We start from the raw sequence: 27,326 nt of genomic DNA, 5'->3' as shown, positions 1-27,326 counted from the left end.
AAATTATCCATTTCTTAATTTAAGAAAATCATTTTCTAATAATAAAAATTAATTTTCTAATATTGAAAATTCAATTTCGAATATTAAAAATGTTTACAAGGGTCAGACTAATAACGAAGTTTTAATTTTAAATACTAAAAATTCATTTTCTTATATTGAAAAATGATTTTTTCAATATTAGAAATTTAATTTTATTTATTATAAAATAATTTTCTTATATTAGAAATTGATTTTTTAGTATTAGAAATTTATTTCTTAATATTTGAAATTGATTTTTCAATATTAAAAATTCATTTTCTTATATTAAAAAATCAATTTCTATTATTAAAAAATCGTTCTTTTATACTTTTTTAAATTAAAAATTGAATTGTATTAAAAATGATTTTTTTATATTAAAAAATTATTCTTTAATATTAGAAATTTATTTTTTTGATATTAGAAATTTATTTTTTAATATTAGAAAATCATTTTTCAATATAAAAAATAAGGCTTTTTGTCCACTTTAGCATGCCATAGTTGTAAGCATATTAAAATCACTCCTTTATTCATTTTGCATATCCCTCGCCACTTCAAGTGGTTAGGTACATGTATTATGTGATACCCTCCTAAAAGTTGCTTGTCCACCTGTCTGTCCGTCCGTCCCCGACCTTTCAAGATAATTATTTCTTGAGAATGAATCAATGAATTTTTCAGGTTTTCGATCCTTCAGAACCGGAATACCTCATGTCACTGGTCAATTACTGGAACTTCCCTACTATTTCTGAACACTACACAAAAATATAGTCCAAATGTAATTCCTTTTATATCATTCAGTACCCCTTTTATAACAAGAAAATGTTTCATGCAATTTATCTGCTCAATAATATTCTATTTTTTATGCAAATAAAATTAAGATCTAGTCTTCATATCAATTCAAGATTTGAGGGACTGTTTATTTTTTTGCCTTTTAAAAGATATTTTGTAGTAAATTTACATTAAGGGAATTTATTTCTTGCAGTGATATGTTGAGAAGGATAAAATGTGTTAAATATTTTCATTTTAACACACTTACAAGTCAAATTTTCCATTCTATTATTAATATTTTGCCATTGATAAACAGGAAGTGATCATGAAAAGCAGTGATTTTAACGAAGTAAAATTGGTGGGAAAATTCAAATTGATAAAAGCGTCCAGTTTTTGAAAATCTTGTGTTAAGGAAATTATTTTCTGAAGCTGATATTGGCTTTAGTTAGGTATAATTGTTATGTAGGATAAATACTCTGTTAATATAGCTTTTGGTTGTAAATGCACATTAACTTAAAGATAGTTTAAAATTGGGGGAAAAGGTGAAATGGAACAAAAATTTGTAAATGTGTGTGAAGATGGACCACTAGTATAGATTGACTTTAAGTTTATGCATATTAAAAAAGAACAATTCTTAATAGTATTTTTAATGCAGCATATGATCACAATTTTATACATGCTACAATTTTCACAACTATCAAAAACTGCCATTTGTTTTGAAACTTTGCATAGTTGTTTAATACCGTTAAATACAGATTAAGTTCTATTTTCTGCAAAATCCAAATTGTGTTTTTGAGCCCATTTTTAACATTTTGCTGTACTCTTTCTTCTCAATGTAACATGGCAGGGTATCACTTAATGTTCCATTAATGCCCTATATTTTTTTTTTTCAGGCTATATGTAAATGTATGGCTATTACTCAGAATTTTCATCTGCAACCCGTGGAGCTACACTAAATGTGAACGGAAGAAATGTAGTTCTTACAGAAGGTGTTCCATATGGTAATCCAGCATTATTTGATATCTGTTTTAACAATATATGTACATCAAAATCATTAAATATGCTTCATTTTAAACTATATGATTGATTTCTGTAAATGTTTTACTTAAAGATGTTATGTGTTAATACCATTTACCTTTAAATCCTAACTCATATCATGTATATTATGTCTGTCTTTTTTAGATGAACCACCTTCCAGGAAAACACAAACAATACTCACAACTACACATGTTAACCCTGTACAAGTTCTAGAGACACACAAACATTTAGTTTCTTTGTTAACTAAGGGACATGATTCAGAGAAGAATCTTTTAGAGTTATGGCAGGAATTAAAGAAACAATACAATGCAGTGCTATGCAAACTTTTGACCCCGGAGGCCAGTCATACTATTGTATTTGTTATGCACATGTTCTCTGAGAGAGGCCATGAAAGTTATAAAAGAGAAGTAGCTGATGGAAGATTTGTGAGAATTCTAATATTGCTGTTTGAAGAAATGAGCAAAGGAAAAATTAAAAGTTCAGAGGTGTCATTTAATGTGAGGACAGAGAGTGATGAGAGTTTGACAAGCCCGCCTGAGTCACCTACTTTAACTAGTACAAGTGATGTCAGTACCGAGTCCTCCTTTATGTTTTCTGAGTCTATTGCCCTTGGGGGTTATGATGATGACCCATATGGCTCTGTCCAGGTATTATGTGAACAGTTTATACTGTGTTCATTTCTTGGCTTTTACCAGGTACTCAGTGATTGGTCCATGTGAGTACATTGAATAAAAAAAAAGTAAAAAAGCATTTTTGTATTCCAGTTTTTATAAGTTTTTTAAATGGGTTTATATTGAAGTAAGTTCATTTTCTTGAAAGTTATTAACACTGAATGGTTAAACTGGACCAATAGACAAATTCTAAATAAAGAAAAAGATCTTAATGAATAATATCAAAATTAAATTTCCTTTGAACTATTGAATTTAAATAAAAACTTCTTAGCCCTGTTATACAGAAGGTTTTTTCCTAAGGAAAAAGAACATTTTCAGTAATATATCTTATAACTCATTTTATGTTCTAACCACAAACAGTCTGAAACCTATTGAGCATGATAGTTTATTGATATTTTGTAGATTTTATCTAGTAGCCCTGATGATCTGTCATACTCCTGTAGGAGAGAAGCAGGAAGCATGCACAGCCAAACAAGGTACACATTAATATTATATTCCTTTTTTAATGATATTACCAGTATGTTTCAGAGGATAAAATTAGTTAACCAGTATTTATTTAGTGATGTACGGTGACCAGAGTAGGTAGCTATCAAAATGTTTAAACAACCTCTGATGAATTTTTTTCCAAATCAGATATGCTGCCAGCTGAAATCTAAGGAAGGTGTCTATTGATTTTCATAATTTAGGTCTTTCCCTGTAAGGGAAAACCTTACTATTATTTGGTGGATTATTTCTGCTATTATTGTTCTTAAGTTATTGAAATTTTTGTAGTCAAAAATGGGACTTTGTAATTATGCAAAACTTGTCCTTGCTGCAACTTAAGCAGCCTTTGACAGAATTTTCAAATTAAGATATTTTGTATCCTGAAACACAAGAAAGGTATCTATTTGATTGTAATAATTCATAATTTGCTATTATTGTTCTTGAGTTATTTACTTTTATATATAGAAGAATATGTGCTTATGGTACTATTTATCTTGTTATTATAATAACCCCCTCAAACAAAGTTTGGATTTACCCCGTCTGGATGTCTGTCAGTCCATCCATATTTTATATGAAGGTTGAGCATTATATGTATTTTGTTAAATATATATGATGGTTGTTACCATGAATCTCACTGACAAAATGGAAAATCGGTGAATATTATTTAAATGGCAATCAAAAACTGGTGGATGTGGGGGGCATGGAACATTGTATTCTTAGCACGACATAGGATGCAACATATTACATGTTACATCTTGTTACACCTTGTCTTTTAATACCCCTGCTTGAAAAGCTGAAGGTATATAGTGAGTACATCTGTCCATCCGTGTTCTAAAACTCTTCACAACCACTGAATGGAATTTGGGGAAACTTTCACAGATTCTTTATCACATGATGCCAGTGTGCACCTTTTGTTTTTCCATCTGAATGACTTTTGGGGTCCTGATGCAAAACATTGTATGATCTGCAACTCCTCTAAAACATGAATAGAATTCAATGAAACTTTCACACATTCTTTGTCACATTGTACACCATTGGACACCTTCTATTTTACTTTTCCATCGGAATACCTTTGAATGTTTCCTGTATGATTTCTAGGGAGGGAGCTTGGTGTATCACTATGTGAGCTTTGCTTGCAGTTTTTCTATTTTTTTTTTCATTACATCACATATCGCTCTCTTTTCAGAAGTGAAAGAATACCTACAGTGTTAAGTGTTGAAAGTAGGGCCCAGACAAATCCTGCATTGAGAGGTGGGAGATTTTTTTATATTTATAAATGTATTGTTTAAACATTATTTGGGGAACTTAATAACCTATGTTTAACTCTAGTGTAAACATTCTCTGCTACTTTAGATGATTGTAAAAATATTATTTGTACAATAGAGAGTTAACCAAATCTCATTATGGCTAAAAACATTAATTTGGTATTGCTACAGTCATGCTGTAGTGAAGATGAACAACTGTAAATTAAAATATTATTGCATGCATTACAGTTTTTTAACTTCAGCCAAAAATCTAATATTTTTTTTATAAATATCCAAGTTTGAAAAGGTCAGAAATTTTATAATGTGAGCTCTAATTAATGTGAGTTGAAGTCAGTCATATTTAGCGCAACAATAAAAACATCACAGTAATTTCTAAATTTACAAGTCTTTTCAAATTCAAATATTTTGCATACATTTATTAGCTCAAATGGACTAAATGTCCATCTGAGAGTTGCATCTTGCAAATTTTTCAAATTTTGCTCAACTTCATTTAAACAGATTAAGTACACTGGAAGCAGGGAGTATTTCCTTAGTGAGTTTGCTTACAGTATTTCATGGGTTCAAGGTATGGAACCTTCTGTTTCTGACCCAAGACTATTTTGATTTCTTTTACCTAGGTCTGAGATCTTAGATTATTTAGAATTAGCTGTATTTTGGACCTCAGTTTTTTTGTTGTTGGATTTTTTAGACCTTTTATTCCAAATGTTGATCTGTACTGGACCTTCAACTCTGAATAGCTACTTCTTGGTATTTATAGTTAAATTATTTGAGATCTTCAGAAGGAATATCCTTTCAACTGTACCAAAATTCCAAGATGTTATTTAGAATTATGCGATTTATTCTTTATTTTATACTTTTATTTATTTTTTCAGGATCACCTGATGAGCAGCTCTTCTCTGGAAAGTTGTTAAGCCAGATTAAAGCACAGTTGGAATCTTCTGTCTCACGGAAACTAATTGATGTAAAAAACACACAAGAAAAAGAGAGAATGGATATGATGAATAGGTTTGAAAGGATTGAGAAATTAATTAGTCAAAACCAACAAACTACAGAACTGATGCAGGCTTCACACAAACATGTTATGGATGAGGGTTTACAGAGAACAAGGGGTAACTTACAAAATCTGTCGGAGAAATTTGATGACATGGAACATTTGATAGAAACAAGGATCCAGGAGATGAGGGTACCAGGAGAAGGTGCTGGGTCAGAGAAAATTCAGGACCTTACCCATGAGGTTAAAGACTTACGGAGAGATTTTGGTAAATTTCAGAATGAAACATCAGAAAAACTTAATACTTTGTCAAGGGATATGACACATGTCAAAGAATCAATGGTCTCTTTTCAGGAGACACTTTTAGAAATGAAGGAATCATTAAGCAACCTACCCCAGTATTCGACACCATATCAATCACTGCCTTTATATCATTCAACAAGTCATCCTAGTCTAATCCAACCTCTTCATTTACCTGACTCAAAAGAATTCTCAGGACCAAGAGTACAGCCATCATCAGAATCTCAACATAAACCATTAAAATCTGCATCATCAAGCTCATCAACTGATGGTTGTACTAAAACATGTGTTCATCCCATTAGGGAACCTCCTAGTCCAATCAAACTCTCTGGATTTAAACAAAGCATACCTCAGGAACAACAGGAGTTACCATTTGATTCGGACATTCACTCAAGAAGTTTAGATCAAGAAAGTAGAAATGCTCTAGATGAGGTTTTTAAGGAGGCAGAAAGCAAAGGTCTTTTTGACTCGGATGAAGAACATCAGAGTGAGCATAGTTACACAAGTGTTCCATTTAATCAGCATGTGATGGAATCAAGTAGTCTGAGTTTACCTGGCGCCACTGGACTTCCTGATGAAAGCTGGAATGACAGTGGAACCATGCCGATATCTAAATCTGTATCCCTTTCATTACCATCAGATGTACATGTGCATGCTGATGTTGAAGAAGACTCAATTGTGAGCATAGCACAAAGAGAGATGCAAATAGGTTTGTGTAGGAGTAGATAGTCTGGCACAATTTACTTAGTATAACTCGTTATTTTTTTGCATTTTCTTGTGGTCACTAGTAAAATTCCACCATTAAACCTGCAAAATAATTATTTGTATTGCAATAATTTTGAATTGTTAATTATCTCCATATAGCAAAAAATAAATGTCTGCAATATATTCTGAATGTAAAACAACATAGATATTCACTTTATGTTTGGTTAAGATAATTGTGAACTATTTTATGCTTGGGATTTTATAAAAGTTTTGAGATTTTATTAAATGTATTTTTTCTACAGTTAAGTATCAAGCACAACTTCTTTTCCCTAATTATACACACCAAATTGGTCATCCGTTTATAGTTTAATAAAAAGTATACATATAAAATTATTTGTATTATAAAAATCTGCAGCTCATTGAGAAACAATATTTAGTGTTTACATCTGATATTGGATGCCATTGGAAGCAAACTACTTAACACTATTTAAGTTATACTAATAAAATTTCATTTGTGTTAAATCATATAATGGCTGAAGGTTAAAGATGAAAAAATTAGGATGGAAGGACAAAATGCTTACTGTATTTGGGTCATTATTCTGAGTCAGTTAAATGACCTGATATTGATAATTTTATTGAGTACGTTTTAATAATATATACATGTGTTTCTACTTTTAGAGCAGGCTGTTGTGATTGAAGCCAATGAATTGAGAAAGAAGTTTGAGTTGCCCCTATCATTAGAGGTCTTGAAAGTTCTGATACAGGCACACATAAATAGTAAGTATGACATATTCATTAGTTTGATTATACTTTGATAGCTATTTAATTAGTAAAATATAGGACCTCATGTGTTTTCAGTTTCAAGATGTGAAAACGTAAAATATCACAGCATAATACTTGGTTATCTTATTTGTGTGATTCTATAAATAAGAGATATTTTTATTTCCCAGAATATGAATATTGACAGGGATTGGATTTTCTTATGTGTAAATACTTTAAAGTATTTACATTTCAACCTGTTTTTATACTTCCTGACTTCTGATTTGAATTAGATAAAATTAGATTTCCTTTGTGTGAAGAATTGTAGAAATCATGAAATGCTGATAAATAGTGGAAGAATTATTATTTCTGAGGTACCAATTTTTGTGGGTTTTTTTTGGGTTCCAAGGAAATGTTGAATTGAAAACTATAATGGTCTTATGAACTTCACTAAATTCAGAATCCACAAAATTATTACATTTTGACAAACCATGAAAAGGAGTAGGTTCAGTAAGGTCCTATTTTGGCCCCTGTTTTTAACATTTTTGAAAGATTTGTTTTGGTCTATACTTGTCAGTTTATTTGAAGGATAGTAAATACATCTCAGCCGATTTTGGTGATATCATGAATGTTTTTGACCTAATAATGGTCTAAATTAACACAATATTAGTAAAGTTCTAAATTTTGTTGCATTTTTGTACATATTTTTCAATGGCTTTTGCCTAAAACAGAAGTGGCCGCATCTGTGTTTATCCAAGATATTGGTATATATGTTGTATCTTACAATACTACACAATATATATAAAGATCAAGAATGAATGGGCATGCGGCCACATTTGTTTTTCACAAAAACCATCAAAAATATGGTTAAATATTGAGATTTTATGGATTTTTCATCATTTAAGTACTTTTGTTGGTGCTACAATGACAAAGTGCATTTCTGTTCTGGCCTAAATCTTATTGAACAAGCTGGTGTAAACATTTATGTGTGCAAAAACGATAAAAATCTTTATTTTGATCATTTTCAAATTCTGAGGCCAAAATTGGCCATAACTGAACCTTCTTCTTTATACCCAGGATAAAAATACTGAGACAATATATCAGTTTCTAATCATTTGTCTGTTCTGTGTCTCTACAGCTACTGGTGAAGATTATAAAGATAGAATATCTGAAGGAGGTATTGATACAGTACTCTGTATAGATATATCAGGAAGTGTGGAGGATAAGGCTAAAGAACAGATTGTCTCTGTTGTTTCAGACTTTCTAATGGGTAAGGTAAATGATATTGTGAAATTAAAAAAATATTTCAAAGAAAGTGATCTCTTTCAGCATAGTCCTCGAAAATTTTTAGTATAAGGTGCAGTTAATCATGTAGTCATTCCATAATATTCAGTTGTTCAGAGTTGTTTTTTAAGCGGTTTAAAACTTAATTTCTGATGAATTAGAGATTACAGTTTTATTTTAGCTTGATCATAAATTTTAAACAGAGATTCTGTCTTCTTCATGAAGAATTCTTATGTCTGTACTTTTTTTTTTTTAGGAAACTAGATGTCCTTAAGCCATGTGTTAGACCTTATAATTAGTGCTACTCTTCATATTAAATAAATACATGTACATAAAAATAAGCTCAAAGCCTAATATTAAAGCCACAGAATTACTTTCTGTGTACTTCTTCAGTGTTTTATTCTTTTCAGATGCTGAGGAGTTATCAGTGAATCGGGACTTGTCAGAAAATATAGGAGTTGTAGTATTTGGGACAAAGACTGAAGTCCTGTCACCTCTCACAGTGGATTACAGTGCTATTCTGGAGAATATTTGTAAGTTCTTGTATCTTTGTATCAGCATATCAGTTTGAGCCAAACAATAAATGTATTGAAAAAAGATTGAAATAAAGATAAAACCTTCAATGTAAGAAAGGATTATTATAGGGGATTAGTAACAAATTATCCTTACTTTTTATAGATTTTTTTTTTTTTTAGACCTTAGAGTAACTGTCAGCAATGGTATTTAGTTGCCAGATATTTATGATAATATACCTGAAGATTCAATACCATATATGGTGGCTTTGACTGATTTTCATTTTTGTCATAGTCTTATCCATTGAGGTAGTAGGGGCCAACAACAAACATTTTCTTAAACTTTGTACAAATTACTAATTTCTTGACCAATTTCAATGGAATTACTTAAAAGTCTTGACTACACGAGGTTCTGTTATCAGCTGAATTAAATTTGACCATTTTTTATATTTTGATGTGACTAAATGTGTCAAATATTTTATCACAGTCATAATTCAGAGATGTGTCAAGCCTGAATATAGTTTCCATTCTTGCTTCAATCCTTAAAGGTTGTATCAAGTTGTCCTCCTCAGATCTTTTTATTTCAATTTGATATTTGTCTTGTAAATAGTTCAAAATAAGTTGACTGTGCTTTTTTTTTTTCAATTCCACTTTAACAATTCACAAACCCTTAAATGATATTTTACAGGTGATTTAGAGACTGGTGGAACTTCATCACTACATACTGCTCTTGTTCTCTGTAGTATAATCATGGAAAAAGGTAGTTCACACTTTCAAAGAATGTAGCAAACTTTTTGTTGAAGCAACTGGCAAAAATGGCACTAATCAAGAACTCTGATGGATCTGTATGAAATTGTACTTTAAGTTCCACACTGTGAAAGAAAGGTTCAGATTATATTTTTGGGTTTATAGTCCATAGCAAATAATGGTATATTGTATTTATTTCTTGACCAATTTCAATAGAAGTCTTGAATATTTCAGATTCTTTGATGTGTAGAAATAATACATTTTTTGAGATGCTTTAATTTGGATACCGTTATTAAGTTTGTCCAAATGAGTTTCTTAAATGAAACTTGCTTCTATAAAATTGTTTGAATTCTTATGGTTCTTCAAGATGATAAATATAACTGTTATGATTTTTGGGTGAAGCTGTTTTCAAGGTGGTCCAGACCTGGGTCCAAGATGGTCTAGACTTGGGTGCAAATTAAACTTTGTCTGATTTCATGGTAAAATGAACACTTTGGGTTCTTACAAATGCTGAATCGTATTGTAGAGTTACTAGTAGTTATTTTTTGGCCAATTTTCATTTGGGTTCATACAGGGTTAAAAGGGTATAAAGTTAAAGATTTTTCTTTCATATGCTGCATTTAACAACATTTTGATTTTTTTTATATTTTACATAAAAGGTAAATGTCAAAGACTTTCATTATTGTCAGGAACTTATTTAATGACAATTCAAATTGAGAGCTGTATCAAACCTGAATGTTATAACTATTATTTCTCCAATTGTTCAGGTTTCAACTTATGTCATTTTACCAAGCTGTGCCCCATTTTATTCTTATTTGTAAAATATATGAGACTTAAATAGTGCAATTTAGGGAACAAATGTGAAGTTGTTTTAACTGAACTTTTTTAACTGAATTTTTGACCCATAAATAGAAATCAGTATAAGTCTCATAGTAGAAAACCTTTTTAAAGAAAAACACTTTGAATTTTACAGAACTAGGATGAAACTTCTTAATTCTATTTTTGTAGGCAATTTTGATTTATTTTGGTCTTTAATGTGATTTCATTTTATCATATGCATCATTTTATTGATGGGAGAAAGAGAAATCAAATTATCGTTAATATAGATTTAAAAATATTAGTTAGTGTGGATTTTTTCACTAGTATATTAAGGTTTATATATGGAAGTGTTTACTGTTTTTAAAGGTGGTCCTATGTCAGTTGGTGGTTACATTGTCCCTCCTCGGATTATTGTGTTCAGTGATGGGCGGCCAACAGATGATGCTCAGCTGAACAATGCTATGGTGGAATATGGAACTAAACCTCCACAAGTTAGTCTGAAATAATAATTAAAACAATTAGACTTGAGTTTGTATACTTTTATATTTTGTTGCATAATACAAATAATTCAATAATCACAACTCACAAAATTTTTTTTTTATTTTTTTGTTTTGTTTTGTTTTTTGTGTTTTTAGCTTTCCTTGCAAAGGCCATGTGAGCTATTGCCATCACTTGGTGTCTGTCGTTGTCATCCGTCTTCGTTGTTAACAATTATACAAAACTCTTCTTCTCTGAAACTTCTTGACAGATTAGTACTAAACTTGGTATAAATGTTCCTTGGGGTATCCTGCATAGAACTGGTGTGGGGATTTTTGATTTGCTGAAAAACATGGCCACCGTTACTAAAAATAGAACAGAGGTCAGACAGTAGTTTTTCACATATATCTCCAAAACCATTAGGTTAAGCTAAATTCTGACGTAGGGGTAAAAATGTTCAGCATGATGAGATCTATCTCTGGTCAAATTTTGGCTTAATCCTTTAAACCATGTTGGTGTTATTGCCCTTTTTCAACGATTTTTGCTATTTTTAATGTTACAGTGAAACTTCTCCAAACTGGCCACCACTGGGACAAGAAAAAATGGCCGGTTTGTAGGGGTGGCTGTTTTTGTGAAAAATAGCAATGCATTATAAGAGCTGTTTCCATTAATGTATTCTATAACCCTACACTTTGTCAGTTTGTTGTTCGAGACAAGTTTAATGCCAATTCAAAACTTTTGTCCTTTTATTACATTTCAAAGCTTGCATCATTTGTAAATGATTTGATTTTACAAACGGTACTGCCGACAAAATAATATTCACAGTTTTGAAAGAATGTGTATTAAAGATCCAAGGGCTATTGATGTAATTAATTATTTGTATTGTTTTCGTAAATTAACTATCAACAAAGTCTAATAATTTCACCCCTATGTTGTTTTGGCTTGGGTACAGGTCACATTAATTGACAGTTAAAATATCGTAAAGATCATACTATTAAATGACCCCTGTTGCCTGACATGTGTACACACCAATTAACAGCCAACCAGTGACAAAATGTAATGTCAGGATTAAATTTGTTGTCTAAACTACTGTCCCCTTCAATTATCATCTGTCCACTGATGAAATGCAAACCAGTCAGTGAATGAATTAATGGTTACGTAATATTACGTAATCATTAACGATTTTTGTTGACACATTTATTACAGGTGAACAATAAACGGGCGGCCGGAATTGAGAGGTTGTTTTTATTTGAAATATGTAACTAAAACTGTGAAAAACTGGCTGATGTATGGTTTTAGGAGGTAGCCGGGCTATTGAAGACCAAACACACAAGTTTTAAGGTATATAGGCCGGGACTTTTGAAAACAGCCGGTTTGAAGAGAAGACCGGTTTTCTGAGGGTCCGGTTTGGAGAAGTTTCACTGTATTTCTCTCCAAAATCTTCTCCTCTGACACTACTTGACCAATTGAAACCAAAATAAGTATGAATGTTCCTTGGGGTATACTGCATAGAACTGATGAGGGGATTTTTGATTCATCGAAAAACATGGCCACCATTACTAAAAACAGAACATAAGGGTCAGACAGTAGATTTTTGCATGTATCTCCAAAAACATTAGGTTTAGCTGAATTCTGACAATGGGTAAGTGTTCAGCATGATGAGACCTATCTTGGGTCAAATTTTGGTTTAAACTGTTGAGTCATGTTGGAGATATTGCCTTTTTTCAATGATTTTTGCTATTCTTAATGTTATTTCTTTCAAAAATCTTCTCCTCTGACATTATTTGATCAATTGGAACCAAACTTGGTACGAATGTTTCTTGGTGTATCCTGCATAGAACTGTAGTGGGGATTTTTGATTCGTCGAAAAACATGGCCACCCTTACTAAAAATAGAACATAGGGGTCAGACAGTAGTTTTTTGCATATATCTCCAAAACCGTTAGGTTTAGCCAAACTCTTTCAATAGCTGAAATGATCCTTATTATTAGGACTACAAAAGTCTTCAGGGATGAAAGTTTTCTGATGGCTCCTTGTAAGAGTTATTGTCCTTGAAAGGGGACAAATGACCTTTTTTTAGCAGTTTTCAGTCAATATTTTCATAACTGTGATAGATTAAAAGAAACTCTCATTTTTGAAATGATTCTTACAAGTCCTACCAAAGACTTCTTGAGTCAAAATTGTTGGACAACTTCTTGTTAAATTTATTGCCTTTGAAAGGCAAAATTCAACCAGGTGGGTGATTCAGGCTCCTGGGAGCCTCTTGTTTTTGTCTATATATTTGAACTCTGCATTAAGACTTACTTATCAACTAAGAATTATAAATTAAGATATTATTAGATTCATTTGTATTGAATTTTTTTGTAATTAAGTCTGTATGAAATGATTGGAAGTGTAGTTTTATCCTTGTACTTCATTCAATCATTTCATTTTTCTGTTATTTTGCAACATAAGAATTTCCAGACATTTTTTTTAAATACATGTACATACAGAATTTGATATTCAGATGGTTTTTGCAGTGGATCTTCGTATTGATCATTTTATTATATTCTGTTCAAGCAATGAACTTAGTAAAAGTAAATATACATTTGTCATGTTTGTATGGGTATATGTTAAATATCTGAGCTTTTCCCCTGAAAGTTTATAGTTGTTGAGCTGAATCCTGGTGCATGTATATGATCGTGTTTTGATGGGTTTCTGATGAAGTATATGTTATATATGCTGATTTTTTTTTACAAAATTATCAGCTCAAATTTCCAAACTTAAGTTAAATATTTAATTCTTGTACATACATCACACAGAAACCAATGCCTTATCAAACATAGTTGTTGTGTATGAAAAAAGGTCAGACTTTCAAATATAAAGGTAGTCCATGGAAACTTGTTATATCCATGATTCAACATTTAGTTTGGGAATTTATTTGTATTGCACAGACTGATATACTTTTAAGAATTCCAGTAATTTTTATCTAATTAAGAAATTGCAATAATAAAATAATCATGCCCTATTAAGAGCTAAATTTCAATATGCATTGATTTACAAGTTCTTATTTTGAACTAAATTTAGCCATGTATTTTATAGATAGGAGAAAAGGTTAAATGGATGGTAGGCCAGCTTCATCACCATGGTTACACCATATACTCCGTTCCCATTGGTGCTCATATTAACAGGGTAAGAATACAAAATGCTTTGACTATCTATAAATTAAACATAAAAAATATTTACACTGAAACCTGTCGAATAAAATCCTGAGTTAACTGAAACCTGTCCAATAAAACCCTGAGTAAACTGAAACCTGTCTAATAAAATCCTGAGTAAACTGAAACCTGTCCAATAAAATCCTGAGTAAACTGAAACCTGTCTAATAAAATCCCGAGTAAACTGAAACCTGTCTTATTAAACCCTGAGTAAACTGGAACCTGTCTAATGATATCCTGAGTAAACTTAAACCTGTCTTATGATATCCTGAGTAAACTGAAGCATGTCTAATGATATCCTGAGTAAACTGAAACCTGTCTAATAAAATCCTGAGTAAACTGAAACCTGTCTTATGATATCCTGAGTAAACTGAAGCCTGTCTAATGATATCCTGAGTAAACTGAAACCTGTCTTATGATATCCTGAGTAAACTGAAACCTTTTTAATAATATCCTGAGTAAACTGACACCTGTCCAATAATATCCTGAGTAAACTTAAACCTGTCTTATGATATCCTGAGTAAACTGAAACCTGTTTAAAGCAGACACTGTTCCCTGCAGAGGAAGGTACATGGAAATACTGGTGTCCTTCCGGTCACACATGTGGACACAATTTTTCGGAAACCACTTGACAGATTTTGTAGTATAGTCACCATTTGTTATTGATCATATTGTGCAGCTATTTTGATTTATGGGGTTATGTTGAATTATATGCTACACTATAGCAGGACTTTGTGGAAGCAACTCCTCAGATAGGGCTTAACTGATTTTGTTTAAATTTTGTATGACTGTTAGTCACCATATGTATGTGATCATATTGTTCCCCATTTCATTTCAACAAATTTTACAGGTGAAATGGCTACGCTATAGGAACACTTTGTGAATGCAACTCCTTTGATACCGCTAAATGAATTTTGTTCAAATTTACTGGGATTGTAAGTCACCATATGGAGTTGATCATATTGCACCACCATTTCCATTCGACATATTTCACAGGAGTAATGTGACTTTTGTACTACAATTTGTTTTGTGGAGGTGTGGACATATGGCTACCAAATTGCTTGTTAAGTCTTAAATATATTTTGAACTTGGGTATATTGAACATTTGTCTAAAGCACACAAATCCTCCCATCCAGAAGAGGTTCATTAAATACAGGTTTTATTATATAATACAGATTGTTGAAGATGTTATTTCTAGTGTTATTGTTCGATTCATATTTATCCATGAAGAAGAGAACAGGATGAAAAAAGATAGTCATGAAAAAAGCTATGTTAAAAAAATAAATACATTATGCAAGTATTGTGACTGATAGGTATAATTGATAATAGTTTTTATTGCATATTCTAGGTACTTTACAGAAGATTTGTTTTAATATAATTTTTTTTTTAAAATCAGCCTAAAATTTCGTGTTCGTGTGATTGTTTATTTTATATTTTTCTATCAAACAGGCATTTTTACAAGACATAGCTACTCTTGGTGGAGGTAAGATGGTGGACCTTGAAAATATAAAATATATTAAAAAGTATTTCCTGTACCAGGTAAGCATTAGGTTGCAAAATTATAGAAATTGTGCATGTTAATGCTTGCTATGACTTTAAAAACTGTCTGAAAAAGATGTTTAACTTGAAAAAAAGTAACTGTATTTTTTGCCAAAGATTACCCCAAATTACCATAATTAAATTGGTCCTAAGCATTTGATTAAGCATTGAAATTTTTCAGAAGTTTGTTTCATGGTCCTTGTACATTGTTTTTGTATCAGAAATGTAAATGAGAACTTATTTTTTTTAAGGTGACTGCAGGGCATGTAATACAGAGATGTCATGAGATTGGAGACCCAGACAAGTGTGCCGAGTACATAAAAAGAGAGGTTCATACAACTAATTCAGGACTAGACGAGGAGGACATAGTATGATCTTAATATTCTACTTTTACAAAACCTCATTTGTTCTGTGACTAGTTAAGCCTGCATCAAGCATTTGCATTAGTTGGTGTCATTTTTGTCAATTATCATGCTCAAAGACATTCTCAGCTAGATTTTTAGCTCACCTGGCACAAAGGGCAAAGATAGTTATTGCCATCACTAGATGTCGTCTGATGTAACGGTCATTTTAAAAGAAAGAGTAATCAAGGGAACCAAGGTTATAGCGGTAATCAAAAGAATGTAATCCAGGGACAAAGACCAGACATGGAAAACAGACATACATAACAAAGAACATAAAGTGACTAAAATCATACATACAAAGTAACAAAAGTAAATGAGCAATCCGGACTCCATTAAAAACTGGGAGCATGGACCAGGTGCACCGGTAGGGTAAGCGTCCTCTGCTTTTCTAGAAACACCCATCGAGTTGCTCATAAAAAGTCAAGTCCGGGGTAGACAAACGACAAAAGGAAAACTATGACCCGTTGAATAAATCAGTTTTCATGGTGCTGATGGATACACCATAACGATCCACGAGTTCATGATGACGACCATAAAACTTCTGTAGTGATGACTTCAATCTTGTAGCAACATAACCCTGTTCCAGAAGCCTATTTGTTAGAGTTTTAGCTTGATACAAAAAGTCTGCGTAGTTTTGGCAAGCTCTGGCATAACGTATGAGTTGTGATATGAACACTCCATGCGCAGGAGCTGAAGGGATGTTGTCACAGATGAAAGGAAAGTTGACAATTCTGAATGAAAAGTCACCACATTTGTCGTAAAGTTTGGTCAATAGTTTTAAAAGAATTCAGCTTAGAAATGAAAAGTATGTTATCAATTATGTGAACTTATGTTGGATCACAGCCACCTGTTTTATGAATTTAATCAGATTTTAATTAAATGATGGTATGCATAATATGGTAGAATGTACAACCTTGTGTTACTGTAGTTTAAACTCACACTTTATTAGCTTTATTATTGTGAGTATTATTTACAAAAATGCCATACTATTGAACTTTTCATTGCAGGAACGAATGATAGTCATTTTAATTAATTTGAATTATACCTCAATTCAATTAGTGGATGGTACCCGGTATACAGCAGGAATGATTTTTTTTTCTGCTTTTTAGTGGAACTCCGCTAATTGAAATCCAAATTTTACCATTACAATTTTTTTTTACTGTTTATTCATTTCGATTTTACCAATTTATGTTTTGTTTGATGACCTCGTAAAATCATCCCTGATATAGGAACCACTTAGTCAATTTGTCACTCAAACAATTCAAAGTTCATCACAATTATCTCAGCTGTGAATGGATGAATTTATTTCAAACTTGGTGTGTAGCTTAATAAAGATGGGACATATGTTGGATTTTAGGTGCTATAGGATATTAACTTCCTGTATAAACAGGGGGTATGCCTAGCCTGACAACATGTGCAACTTCCTGTATAAACAAGGGATATGCCTAGCCTGACACCATGTGCAACTGCATGTATAAACAGGGGGTATGCCTAGCCAGACAACATGTGCAACTGCATGTATAAACAGGGGGTATGCCTAGCCTGACAATTTGTGCAACTTGGTGTTATTTTATTGTCATTTTTGTAGTGAAGATATTACTGAAGAGTATCATGTGAATCTGAATTGTTTTAGATCCATATAAGAGATATAATAGATAATTCTAAAGAACTCGAGGATAAAGAATATCATAATTTACCTCCCCTTGGTACTAGAGTGCAAGTTAAATCAGGGGAAGCTACTGCTGACCCTTTGGCCTATGGAACTGTGGTGCAGAATCTCCCAGATGGTGAGTTTATTTGGTTAAATATTGTCTGTCATTACTTCGATGGTATATGTAATAATGCAGCCCTTCATAAACTGATCAAGAGACTATAATGAAATTTTATAGGAAAGTTTGGAATTATATAATTGTTGCTGAAGGTAAATGGAGATTATCAAACTGAAGGGTTTATGTTTTTTAAATCATTAGATTAGTCCCAACTCCTCATTAATCACACAAGGGATTTTTTATGAAATTTATTGGAAGTTTAGACATTATATATGTTTGTGTGAATGAGGGAATATAATTGTTTTGGGAGGACTCCAATGAGAGATAATCCAACTAAAGGCTTTAACATTTTTAATTTAAATCCATTTGTAGCAAGATATTATCTTTATGAGCTTGCTTACTGTATTTCTAGTTTTCCATGTAATACAGAATAAATAATTTCTGAATGTCTCGGCCTCAAAACTGCCATTATTTTATATTTTCAGCAATTATATAGTGCTACAAGTGTTTTAAAAAAAAAATTTGATATGATGTTATAAAATACTTAACAACTGAATTAGTCTGGTTAGTCTTGACTGCTGTTTTTAACTCTTGGATACCAGTTCTTCAAATGAACAGACAACTTTTGCATTATCCCTATACATCAGATTCGGTTTTATACTAGAAAAAAACAGGATTTTAGATTTGAATAATAGAAGACCAATAATAGTAATGTGTAAATACGTTTCTAAACATAAAGATATCTTAAATGTATCATGTACAAACTCTTTGTTGTGATCAATTCATGTTTCTGTTCCCATTGCAATGTCTGAGAACTTACACCTGTTGACCCCAGTTGATCTCAATATAAATGATGATATTTTGCATCACTGAAGGAACAGTGAAAGTTATCTATTGTGTATGTTATTGAAATCAGGTTAACATATAGTTTGTCTCTAGTACATTATTTTTAAATCCTCCAAACTAATACTCTTGTAAAAATGAAGTTTCTCCTTATGATGTCATGTCCAAGTTTTCTTAAAATTCTTAGTTTTTTTTTAAATAGGTTGGATAAAAGTTCAGCTTGATGATGGATTGATCAATTTCTATCACTATGGCAACAGTGAAGGGGAAGATGTTAAGATAGTTCAAACACCTCATCAGCTAGGACCTGATCAGCTAATAGAAGCTGGTGTATGTGTTCGTGAAGCAAGTAAGCATCTGGAAGTGTTTGTTTCATCATTATAGTGTATTAAATATCTGCTTCACTTTATTATTTTCTGATTATTTTTTTCCAAATTTAATCAGATACCTATGATTTTCTTAAAGGAGTCTATTTGTCTGACACTAAATTTGGGGGATATCTTAAGATACATTTCAGGACTTTATCTGACAAAAAATCCTAGTGTAAATTGATCTTAATTATGTAACAATGCTATTCCCTTTTATGACAACATTTACTTATGACATATGTTTCATGTATAACTTTTTGTGAAATGTATCACAGGTTTGTTTTGAACTTAACAATTCTCTGAAATTTAAGACTTCACATTGTAGCTCTTTGTGGCATGTGCAATAAATGTTGGAAATGATTGCATCCTTTTAGTATCCCTCCAACTATAGCAAATATTGATAAAGTTATTTTCTCAGTACATATATTAACATATATCCCCCTCAGATCAGATGACTTTATGCTGATACAGGTATCTCTGGATGATGCAGCATGTGATACAGGTATCTCTGGATGATACAGCATGTGATACAGATTTTGTCATGTACTATTTTCAATTTATTTTTATAGGCAACAAATTGAGACTGGGGATGACATTTAGAGTAACAAATTCTGGTTATGTTGATGTAAGTAACTGTAGAAAAAATAATTGTTGAATGTATCATGGGTGACTTTCAAATATCTTAGATTAGTAGACAGTATGTTACTAGCTAATGGTATCTTTATCTGAAGTACTTGTAAAGCTTAACAAACATATACATTTTGGTTTTGCTTTTTAATGGCATGACTCATTTTATTGTCAAAGAGTTTCTTTAAAATGTTTATTATAACAAGTTTCTGTACATATTAGTTCAGTATGCAACATTCATAAAATGGTGGGACTCAACTTCAGTATTGGTACTACCCTTCAAAGTGTAATCTTAGTACTTTATGTGTTGTCTAGGCTAACATGTTGTTTATATAAACAAAAATTCAAAGTAGTATGATTATACCTTGCATTAAAGTGTAGTGATATATAGTGGACTGGATCTCAACCATTCTGTTCATGTATACTTCACACTTGCATATTCTCAATCACAAGCACTTGTTTCAGATTTTCTTTTACCATATGGTTTGTATAAATGGTTTGCCAAACTGCAAATCAAGTGCCTTTGACCTACTCCTCATAAACCACTTTCTGAATTGTTTTTAATGCAATTTTCAGGGATTTATTAGGTAATGCTGTTATGCACCTATTTCCATTTTTTAGCTCACCTTGCCTGAATGCTGTGTGACTATTTTTGACCAGGTGATCAATTCAGGCTCTTGAAAACCTCTAGTTTGCCATGAATAAATTTGGGTTTTTTTCTGTTTTCTTTGGACTTACCATTGATTCTTCTATATCTGGCAAACATTGATTATATTGAATTATTGTTTGCTCACCTGGCCAAAGGCCATGTGAATTATTGCCATCACTTGGCCTCTGTCGTTGTTGTTGTCGTTTTTTCAAGAAATTTCTCTGACACTACTTGACCAATTGGAACCAAACTTGGTATGGATGTTCCTGGGGATATCATGCATAGAATTTTTGTGGGGATTTTTGATTTGTCACAGAACATAGCCACTTACTAAAAATAGAACATACGGTCAGACAGAAGTATTTCCCGTATTATATCTCCAAAACTGTTCGGATTGGCCAAATTCTTTCAGTTGCTATAATGATCCTTATTATAAGGTCTACAAAAGTCTTCAGGGATCAAAGTTGTCATATGACTCCTTGTAAGAGTTATTGCCCTTGGAAGATAAAAAAATGACAGGTGTTTTTTTTTTAGATTTCAAGCCAATATCTTGAAAACTATAATAGATAGAAACTTTCAGTTGCTGAAATTGTCCTTATGGTAAGTCCTACCAAAGTCTTCTGAGTCAAAATTTTTGGACAACTCCTTGTTAAATTTATTGCCCTCGAAAGACAAAATTTAACCAGGTGAGCGATTCAGGCTCCTGGGAGCCTCTTGTTATCTTCTGTCCTGGGTTTATATTAGAACTAAAGAGTTAAATGGAAATTCTAAAAAGTATATGAATGTTCTTCGTAATTGAGATAACAATGTGGAGCATTCTTATTTATGGTACTCACACGATTTATTTACTGCCAAGTACTATTCAAATTTTAAATAATCAAATATAATTGGTTTTAGGTGAGATGGGAAGATGGTATAATATCAAGACATAAGTATGGAGCTGATGGAGTCTTAAGTTTGGAGATAGTGTAAGTTTTGTATATACAGTTGGATTTAAAACTCTTTGAAGTCTTTGCTGAGTTGGTGATCATTCAAGTTACAGACAGTGTAAAAATTTTAGAAATCTTGTACTATATCAAATTGTTCAGAAAATGATTTATAAAAAGGTGAATGGTTTTCTTAGGAATTTATTTGAACTTTTCAAACATAATATATATTTTTTTATATATTGGATATATATACCTCTGTTGTACATAATGAAGTCATATTTTTTTCTATTCCTCTATTAATTTTTATTGGTGTTGATAAGTTTCAATTGAATGTAATTGTAAAATTTAAAATAAAGTCACTAAGAATAACTTCTGGGTTCTCAGATCCCCTTTTGTCTCTTTCAATGCTCCTTCATAACCAAATTTAACTTCCATATACATGTAGATTAAATAACAACAGAAAAAGTCCTCCTTCATCATTATACCCCCATGAACAAAATTTGGGATTATAAATAAGAATCACTCTTTGTCTGTCCATTCTTCTGTCCACATATCTTGTATCCTGGACACAAGGGATTTTTATCAAACTTTATAACTATAATTTTTGTCAGATGCCATTATTAATAAAGGGAGATAATCTAACATCCTAGTTGGCATGTGAAAAATGCATTTCCTAGTTAATTTTCACAAAAAATCACCTGAGATGCAACAAAATAATTTTGAATAGTTTAAGTCTGTCATCTTGTTCTATGAGGTAAAATATCACTGTAAATTTAAGTATGTTTGTTTGTAAATGCAATGGTCACTAAAAACTAAAAAAAGTAATTCTGTGTTTTCAGACCTAAAGGAAGACATGATTTGTACCCAGGTAATAATAATAAAAATTCCAAATGAAGAATTTTTTGTTTTGCATGGGTAAATGATAAATGCCCCTTTCAAAATATAGACATGACACATGCATGCAATCATTTCTTTTCAATTTATATGTAACAACTTAGTATATCAATTTAGAATCTAGTTTTGAAAACTCTTTCTGCCTTCAGAATGTATTGCATTAATTGGACTTGTTTTATCAGATATGGTTCTTATTACTAGTTCTCAATGGAACAATGAATATATCTAGTTTGATTCTTTAGCTATGTCTAGAGTGATATGGCAGTGGCAAGACTTGGATACGAAAGACTGGAATGAATTTAATGATGATAGTCAGAAAAAACTCGAAAAGTCATATAAAAATAAAGAGAAAACAAGCTCTCTATTGTTTCAGACAGAAAGGTAAATATTATTAGTTGTTACTTTATGTGTAAGAAGGTAGAACAAGAATAAGGGAATTAACTCATGAAATCTGTGATATGTTTGTATCATATTCAATTTAAAGCCTTTCAAGCATTCCTTTGAAACAGAATGAAATCAGTCTGTGTTACTTCAACGCTTACATGAGATTGATGTCAAATGCTGAATACAAACTTTCCAATGATTTGTAAGAGTTGTGTCCCTTACCTTAGGTCTACTACCTTAAGTTAGAGAATGTTAATGTGCCTATCTTTTGACACATGAGGTTCATTGGTAATCATTACTTTATTTGTTTTATCATGTTAACAGATCTTTCTCTATATGACAAGATATTCCAAAATATCCATCAAAACATTGAGAGTAATTGTGATGTATCTCAGTCATCGAATGAAGATGGTGTCACATGTGAACAGTGTGTAGTAACACTTCTAGATTTTTTGCACAACAAAAGTAGTCCCAAAAATAAATGTTCAAAGAAAGTGATACATGTAGAAATGCCATAATTGGAAATCCACATCCAGATATTCTACATGATATTGTCAGTGTCATATTCGAAATATAATCATTTTATATTTATTGCTATCAGTCAATCCACATTGTGTTGAAATGTCACAGCTACTTATTGAAGTTACTATAAGAAAGACTTATTTATAGACACTTTCCTCTACTGTATACATGTAGCATATACTAAAGGTCAAAGTTCATTGATTACAGGAATTTTATGAATGAAATTAATACATAACAAATACATTTATATGCATCTACAAGTGTTATGTTAACTAATAGGTTAAGAGCAAGAATTGTAAGATTTAGTTGATTAAATGTGAAATATGATGGATAAACACTAACATAAGCACAAAAATGTACTGCTTTGGTATGTTGATAAAAGAAATAATTCACGAAGCTTACTTATTTTTTACAAGAAATTTATTTTACTTAATTTGCAAGCAATTTATTGACACTAATTTCACAGACAATTTATTTTCCTTTATTTTGCAAGCAAGAAAAAGGTTGGTAAAAATAGATGCTGGTAACAAGTTCCTCTTTAGGTGTTTAACAGGGTGTAAGGGGCAAAAATAAATTGCAGCAAAATTGAAATGATATCTTGAAACCTAAAAATAAGTGTCTATAAAAATAAGTTTGTTTACAACATAAGTAAGAGCTCCTTAGTATATATTTCCTTTACTTCTTATTTAAAATACAAGTATGTGTATACATGAATGACAAAAATAAAACCCTCAGTCTTCAGGTAGTTTTTTGTAGGCTGTGTCAAATTGTAATTTTCAATTTTCCTTTTTATTTGTAGGGTACGAATTTATTTTGAGAAGAATCATATGAGGCTGCCCTCAAATAATAAAATATTACCAGTCAGAAGACTTGAAAGCTAGCATTAATTTTAAAGGAGACTTGACACAAAAAATATCAATTTATAAATGTTTATATTTATAAAACAGTAGTATGTTAGACCACGGATGTAACAATTTTTTATTCATCAGGTTAGCACTAATTAAAATAAGAATGATTTATTTGTGTTTTCACAACGACTTAATTAATATGCATAAATGAAAACTGGAGGTAATGCTCAATTACCATATACGAAAAATGCTACGTCATTGGTTTTCAATCAACCATGTAGGTACATTAAAAAAGTATACATGTGCCCGAACAAAATTAATACATCCTCGAAAATAGCTTGTATATATGATGCAGAGTGGTTCCGCAGATCTGTGTTTGGGTGCAATAACCCTGTTTAGAAAGTTAGAACACTATAAGATCTTGTTTTCTGTCAGCTTTTCATTTTTGTTAGGTATATATCCCCACGTGGTGAATACACAACTACTTTGTACTCTATTTTTTAGGACTTGAACAGTAGGGTACAACTAAAATACTGACTCCCTGTGCATCGTTCTTTCTTTGCCGCTGGGTTATATTAATAAACAACCGCAGTAGACTTAATTATTACCAAGAGATAGCGTGGGCAGCTTCTTTTACCTTTATATGGTTTTGCGACCTGTGACACAGGTGTCAACTTTCGATTGACATGCAGGTGTATGACTGTGATAATAATTGAAATATAATTGAATTTCTTTTTTCTTATGGATTTTGAAATAAAACATGGAGAATTGAATCAATACGCAGCATATAATTGGTGATCCTAGGTGAGTTTAAGGGAGCTTTTCTGGTACAGATACTATATTATTTTATAGGTCAGTTAAAATATTTAATTTTAGCAAATAAGATTTACAACACAAGGAAGCTTCAGCACAAAATCTTTATGGGTTATTAAATAAAATTATCAGAAACCAATTAAAAATGAACAGGTTCGTAAATCCTCTGTACTGGTAAACTTGTCAGGAGTAACATTGCATGAAAAATGGTGATTATATTTTCATTGAAGATTGAGTTCGGAACAATTTAAATCTTAGAATGTGAATTTGATTTACTTTATATAAAAAGTTCAATCTTACATGACAGAACATCATGAATTATGTAATCTTTGAACAGAAGTGGTGTTGTCTCTGTTGATAGTCTATTCTTCATACCTGTTATAGTTTAATATTTCAGACAGTGTGTTAATTTTCTTGAATTGGTTTAAATTGTTGCAACTGTAAGTTTATATTCGCTGGCAAACCAAAACTTTCAATATTTTCACTCTCAGTTATAGAAATCTTGCAACACAAGCACAAGCTGTAAGTATTTCAACCACTTGACCTATGAATTGAGGACCAATGATGTAACACCGTCACATAACCATATGGCGATGGCTTCCATCATCGTCGATTTTAAATCAATTTATCTTCATTTAAACAATGTGAGTGACTACAAGGTGCGTTTATCAAAGAAACTAAAAATTTAAAAAATTAATTTTTGTGTCACGTCTCCTTTAATCTTTCATTTATAATGATTGAAGGGAAACTGTAAAGGTTTATTAGCATGTCTGTACATCCAACCTATTTTGAGGTTCTTAAAGAGCTATGTTCAGTTTATATCAATTCAACCTTGAAAATAAACTTAGTCAAATCAGTATGGATATTACCTAATATTTTGTAAAATGTGTTCTTACCTTTTTGCAGTTCATCTACACATAGCATGGAAATCCTATTGCAAAACAGTACTGAAATGCATAAATTCTGCCAAATTAGGTAAAAACACTTGATTTTGTTACATTTTTCTTTTCCGAAAATTTTTTGCGACATGGGAAGTGTTAAGAAAACTTGTTTTTGAAACTTTTTTTTCAAGTCGTGCTTATTTGATACAATAGCACGGCTGGTTCATAAAAAAAACATTGTTTTTGAAATCTTTCATTGAGTTGGTTTATTAGACTGTTAATATAGTTTTCCAGTTAATTGTAATTCACTGCCATTTATGTCACTTGTGTTGAAATCAGTAGAAACCAATAAACAATAAAGTAAAATCTTTGCTAGAGTTCTTAGTTTCTTGTTGCATATCAACAATTATGACACTGTAACAAAATAATACATGATAAGACAGACACATACAAAGAAAGATAACTCCATCTTATTTAAAAATTGCAATCCATATCAATTAACATGTACGCTCTTCAAAGTATATCTCAAAGCCAAAAATGATAAATATGATAACTCAATCACACTACAAATCTTATGCTTAAAAAATGACAAAAATAGTAGTACTAGCAATACTAGCAGTATACAACAAAAATAGTAGTACCTAATACCAGCAATACACGACAAAAATAGTAGTACCTAGTACTAGCCATACATGTGAACCTACTGGCGGTAGTTCAATTCTACCGGAATTAGAATCTTTCTACCGTTGAAACAGAAAATCAACCGCTTTCCGAACATTATACCGTAAACAAAGTTTGGACGCCATTCTTTTCATTTCTTGAAAGAGAGGATCGAACAACGACATTACCTATATATCTGAATAGCAAGACTCATAAAAAGTATAGCACTTAGTTTCATAACTCTCAAACTCAAATAAAATAGAATGCAAATAACTTGATATTGAATATTAACCAAAGTTAATGAAAATGTAATAGAAACTAACCTGAGATGAGCTAAAGACCATTTGAATATGTCTAAGTGAACTGGACCAAATACAACTGTCTTCACGCTCACAAAATCCAATTGATTTTACTAACCCCAAAAAGTACTCACAAACCTTAACTAATCAAGAGAGATCTAAATAACACCAGGGAATATAAAGGTAGACACATATAAAATCAAAGTACTGAAGTCCAGATAAAACGGAAACTCGTGTCATACAGTCCAGGTCACAGTCACATAATAAATCTCGGAAATCAGCACAAATATAAAAAATATCATAAAAAAACAACATATACTACAACTGCATTTATCATGAATTGTTATATGATTTACAAGATGGTTACGTTGCAAAATTATTTATACTTCAGAAATCTGTAGTATTGATTGACATTCAGTTTATACATGTTAGGAAAAACAGTTCTGAATAATATGAAAATGAAATGCAACGTATGATCACAGCTTTAATTTACATCATGTATTCTTTGAAATTTTATTTATGCCAAAATTTTCACAAAAACTTCCTGTGCTAGCAGCACTTCGACTAGGTGGTATGTTGTGACTTGAACTTTTTGTATCATTCTATCATATAACCAAATTTTAGAAGTTCAGAATGCATTTCCATTGATGTTTTAAACAACAACATGGAGATCTTAACCATTGTAAGAGTCATTCCCATAACATTTTCTTTTTAATATTCTGAATAAACAAAGTATACTTTTCCCTGACAAATTATAGTTTTGATGGGGTAGCCGTAGCATTTCTCAACCTAGGTATGGTACAGGTATGTCCATCATTCATCATATATGATTAACTTAACTTCACAAATCACTGACAAAATGGTTAA

General features: G+C 31.4%; 1 protein-coding gene across 7 annotated transcripts in view; it reads left to right on the top strand.

Annotated features, from left to right (window-relative positions):
* Positions 1 to 25,877, top strand: part of LOC148622347 (uncharacterized) — a 34,112-nt gene extending 8,235 nt beyond the window's left edge. For 5 of the 7 annotated variants that reach the window (XM_088572199.1, XM_088572198.1, XM_088572197.1 and 2 more), the window contains exons 2-21: positions 1,677 to 1,784; positions 1,966 to 2,468; positions 2,895 to 2,968; positions 4,162 to 4,226; positions 5,113 to 6,240; positions 6,915 to 7,013; positions 8,134 to 8,265; positions 8,690 to 8,812; positions 9,480 to 9,551; positions 10,724 to 10,848; positions 13,915 to 14,004; positions 15,480 to 15,569; positions 15,821 to 15,937; positions 17,607 to 17,760; positions 18,788 to 18,934; positions 19,523 to 19,578; positions 21,127 to 21,197; positions 21,998 to 22,026; positions 22,295 to 22,433; positions 23,758 to 25,877. In XM_088572199.1, coding sequence (XP_088428325.1) covers positions 1,688 to 1,784; positions 1,966 to 2,468; positions 2,895 to 2,968; positions 4,162 to 4,226; positions 5,113 to 6,240; positions 6,915 to 7,013; positions 8,134 to 8,265; positions 8,690 to 8,812; positions 9,480 to 9,551; positions 10,724 to 10,848; positions 13,915 to 14,004; positions 15,480 to 15,569; positions 15,821 to 15,937; positions 17,607 to 17,760; positions 18,788 to 18,934; positions 19,523 to 19,578; positions 21,127 to 21,197; positions 21,998 to 22,026; positions 22,295 to 22,433; positions 23,758 to 23,839 — 3,393 coding nt within the window. In that variant the 5' untranslated portion in view covers positions 1,677 to 1,687 and the 3' untranslated portion in view covers positions 23,840 to 25,877. Of the gene's footprint in view, positions 1 to 693; positions 791 to 1,676; positions 1,785 to 1,965; positions 2,537 to 2,894; positions 2,969 to 4,161; positions 4,227 to 5,112; positions 6,241 to 6,914; positions 7,014 to 8,133; positions 8,266 to 8,689; positions 8,813 to 9,479; positions 9,552 to 10,723; positions 10,849 to 13,914; positions 14,005 to 15,479; positions 15,570 to 15,820; positions 15,938 to 17,606; positions 17,761 to 18,787; positions 18,935 to 19,522; positions 19,579 to 21,126; positions 21,198 to 21,997; positions 22,027 to 22,294; positions 22,434 to 23,757 lie in introns of those variants that run through there. The other 2 variants (XM_088572200.1, XM_088572201.1) reach the window with 2 other exon arrangements.
* The last annotated feature ends 1,449 nt before the right edge of the window (positions 25,878 to 27,326 follow it).

Source organism: Perna viridis, chromosome 3, assembly GCF_037379345.1.
Source record: "Perna viridis isolate PV_CMFRI_1.1 ecotype Kerala chromosome 3, ASM3737934v1, whole genome shotgun sequence".
Classification (NCBI taxonomy): Eukaryota; Metazoa; Mollusca; class Bivalvia; order Mytilida; family Mytilidae; genus Perna; species Perna viridis.
The sequence above is the reverse complement of the archived record's forward strand: the minus strand, read 5'-3'. Positions and strand labels throughout refer to the sequence as shown.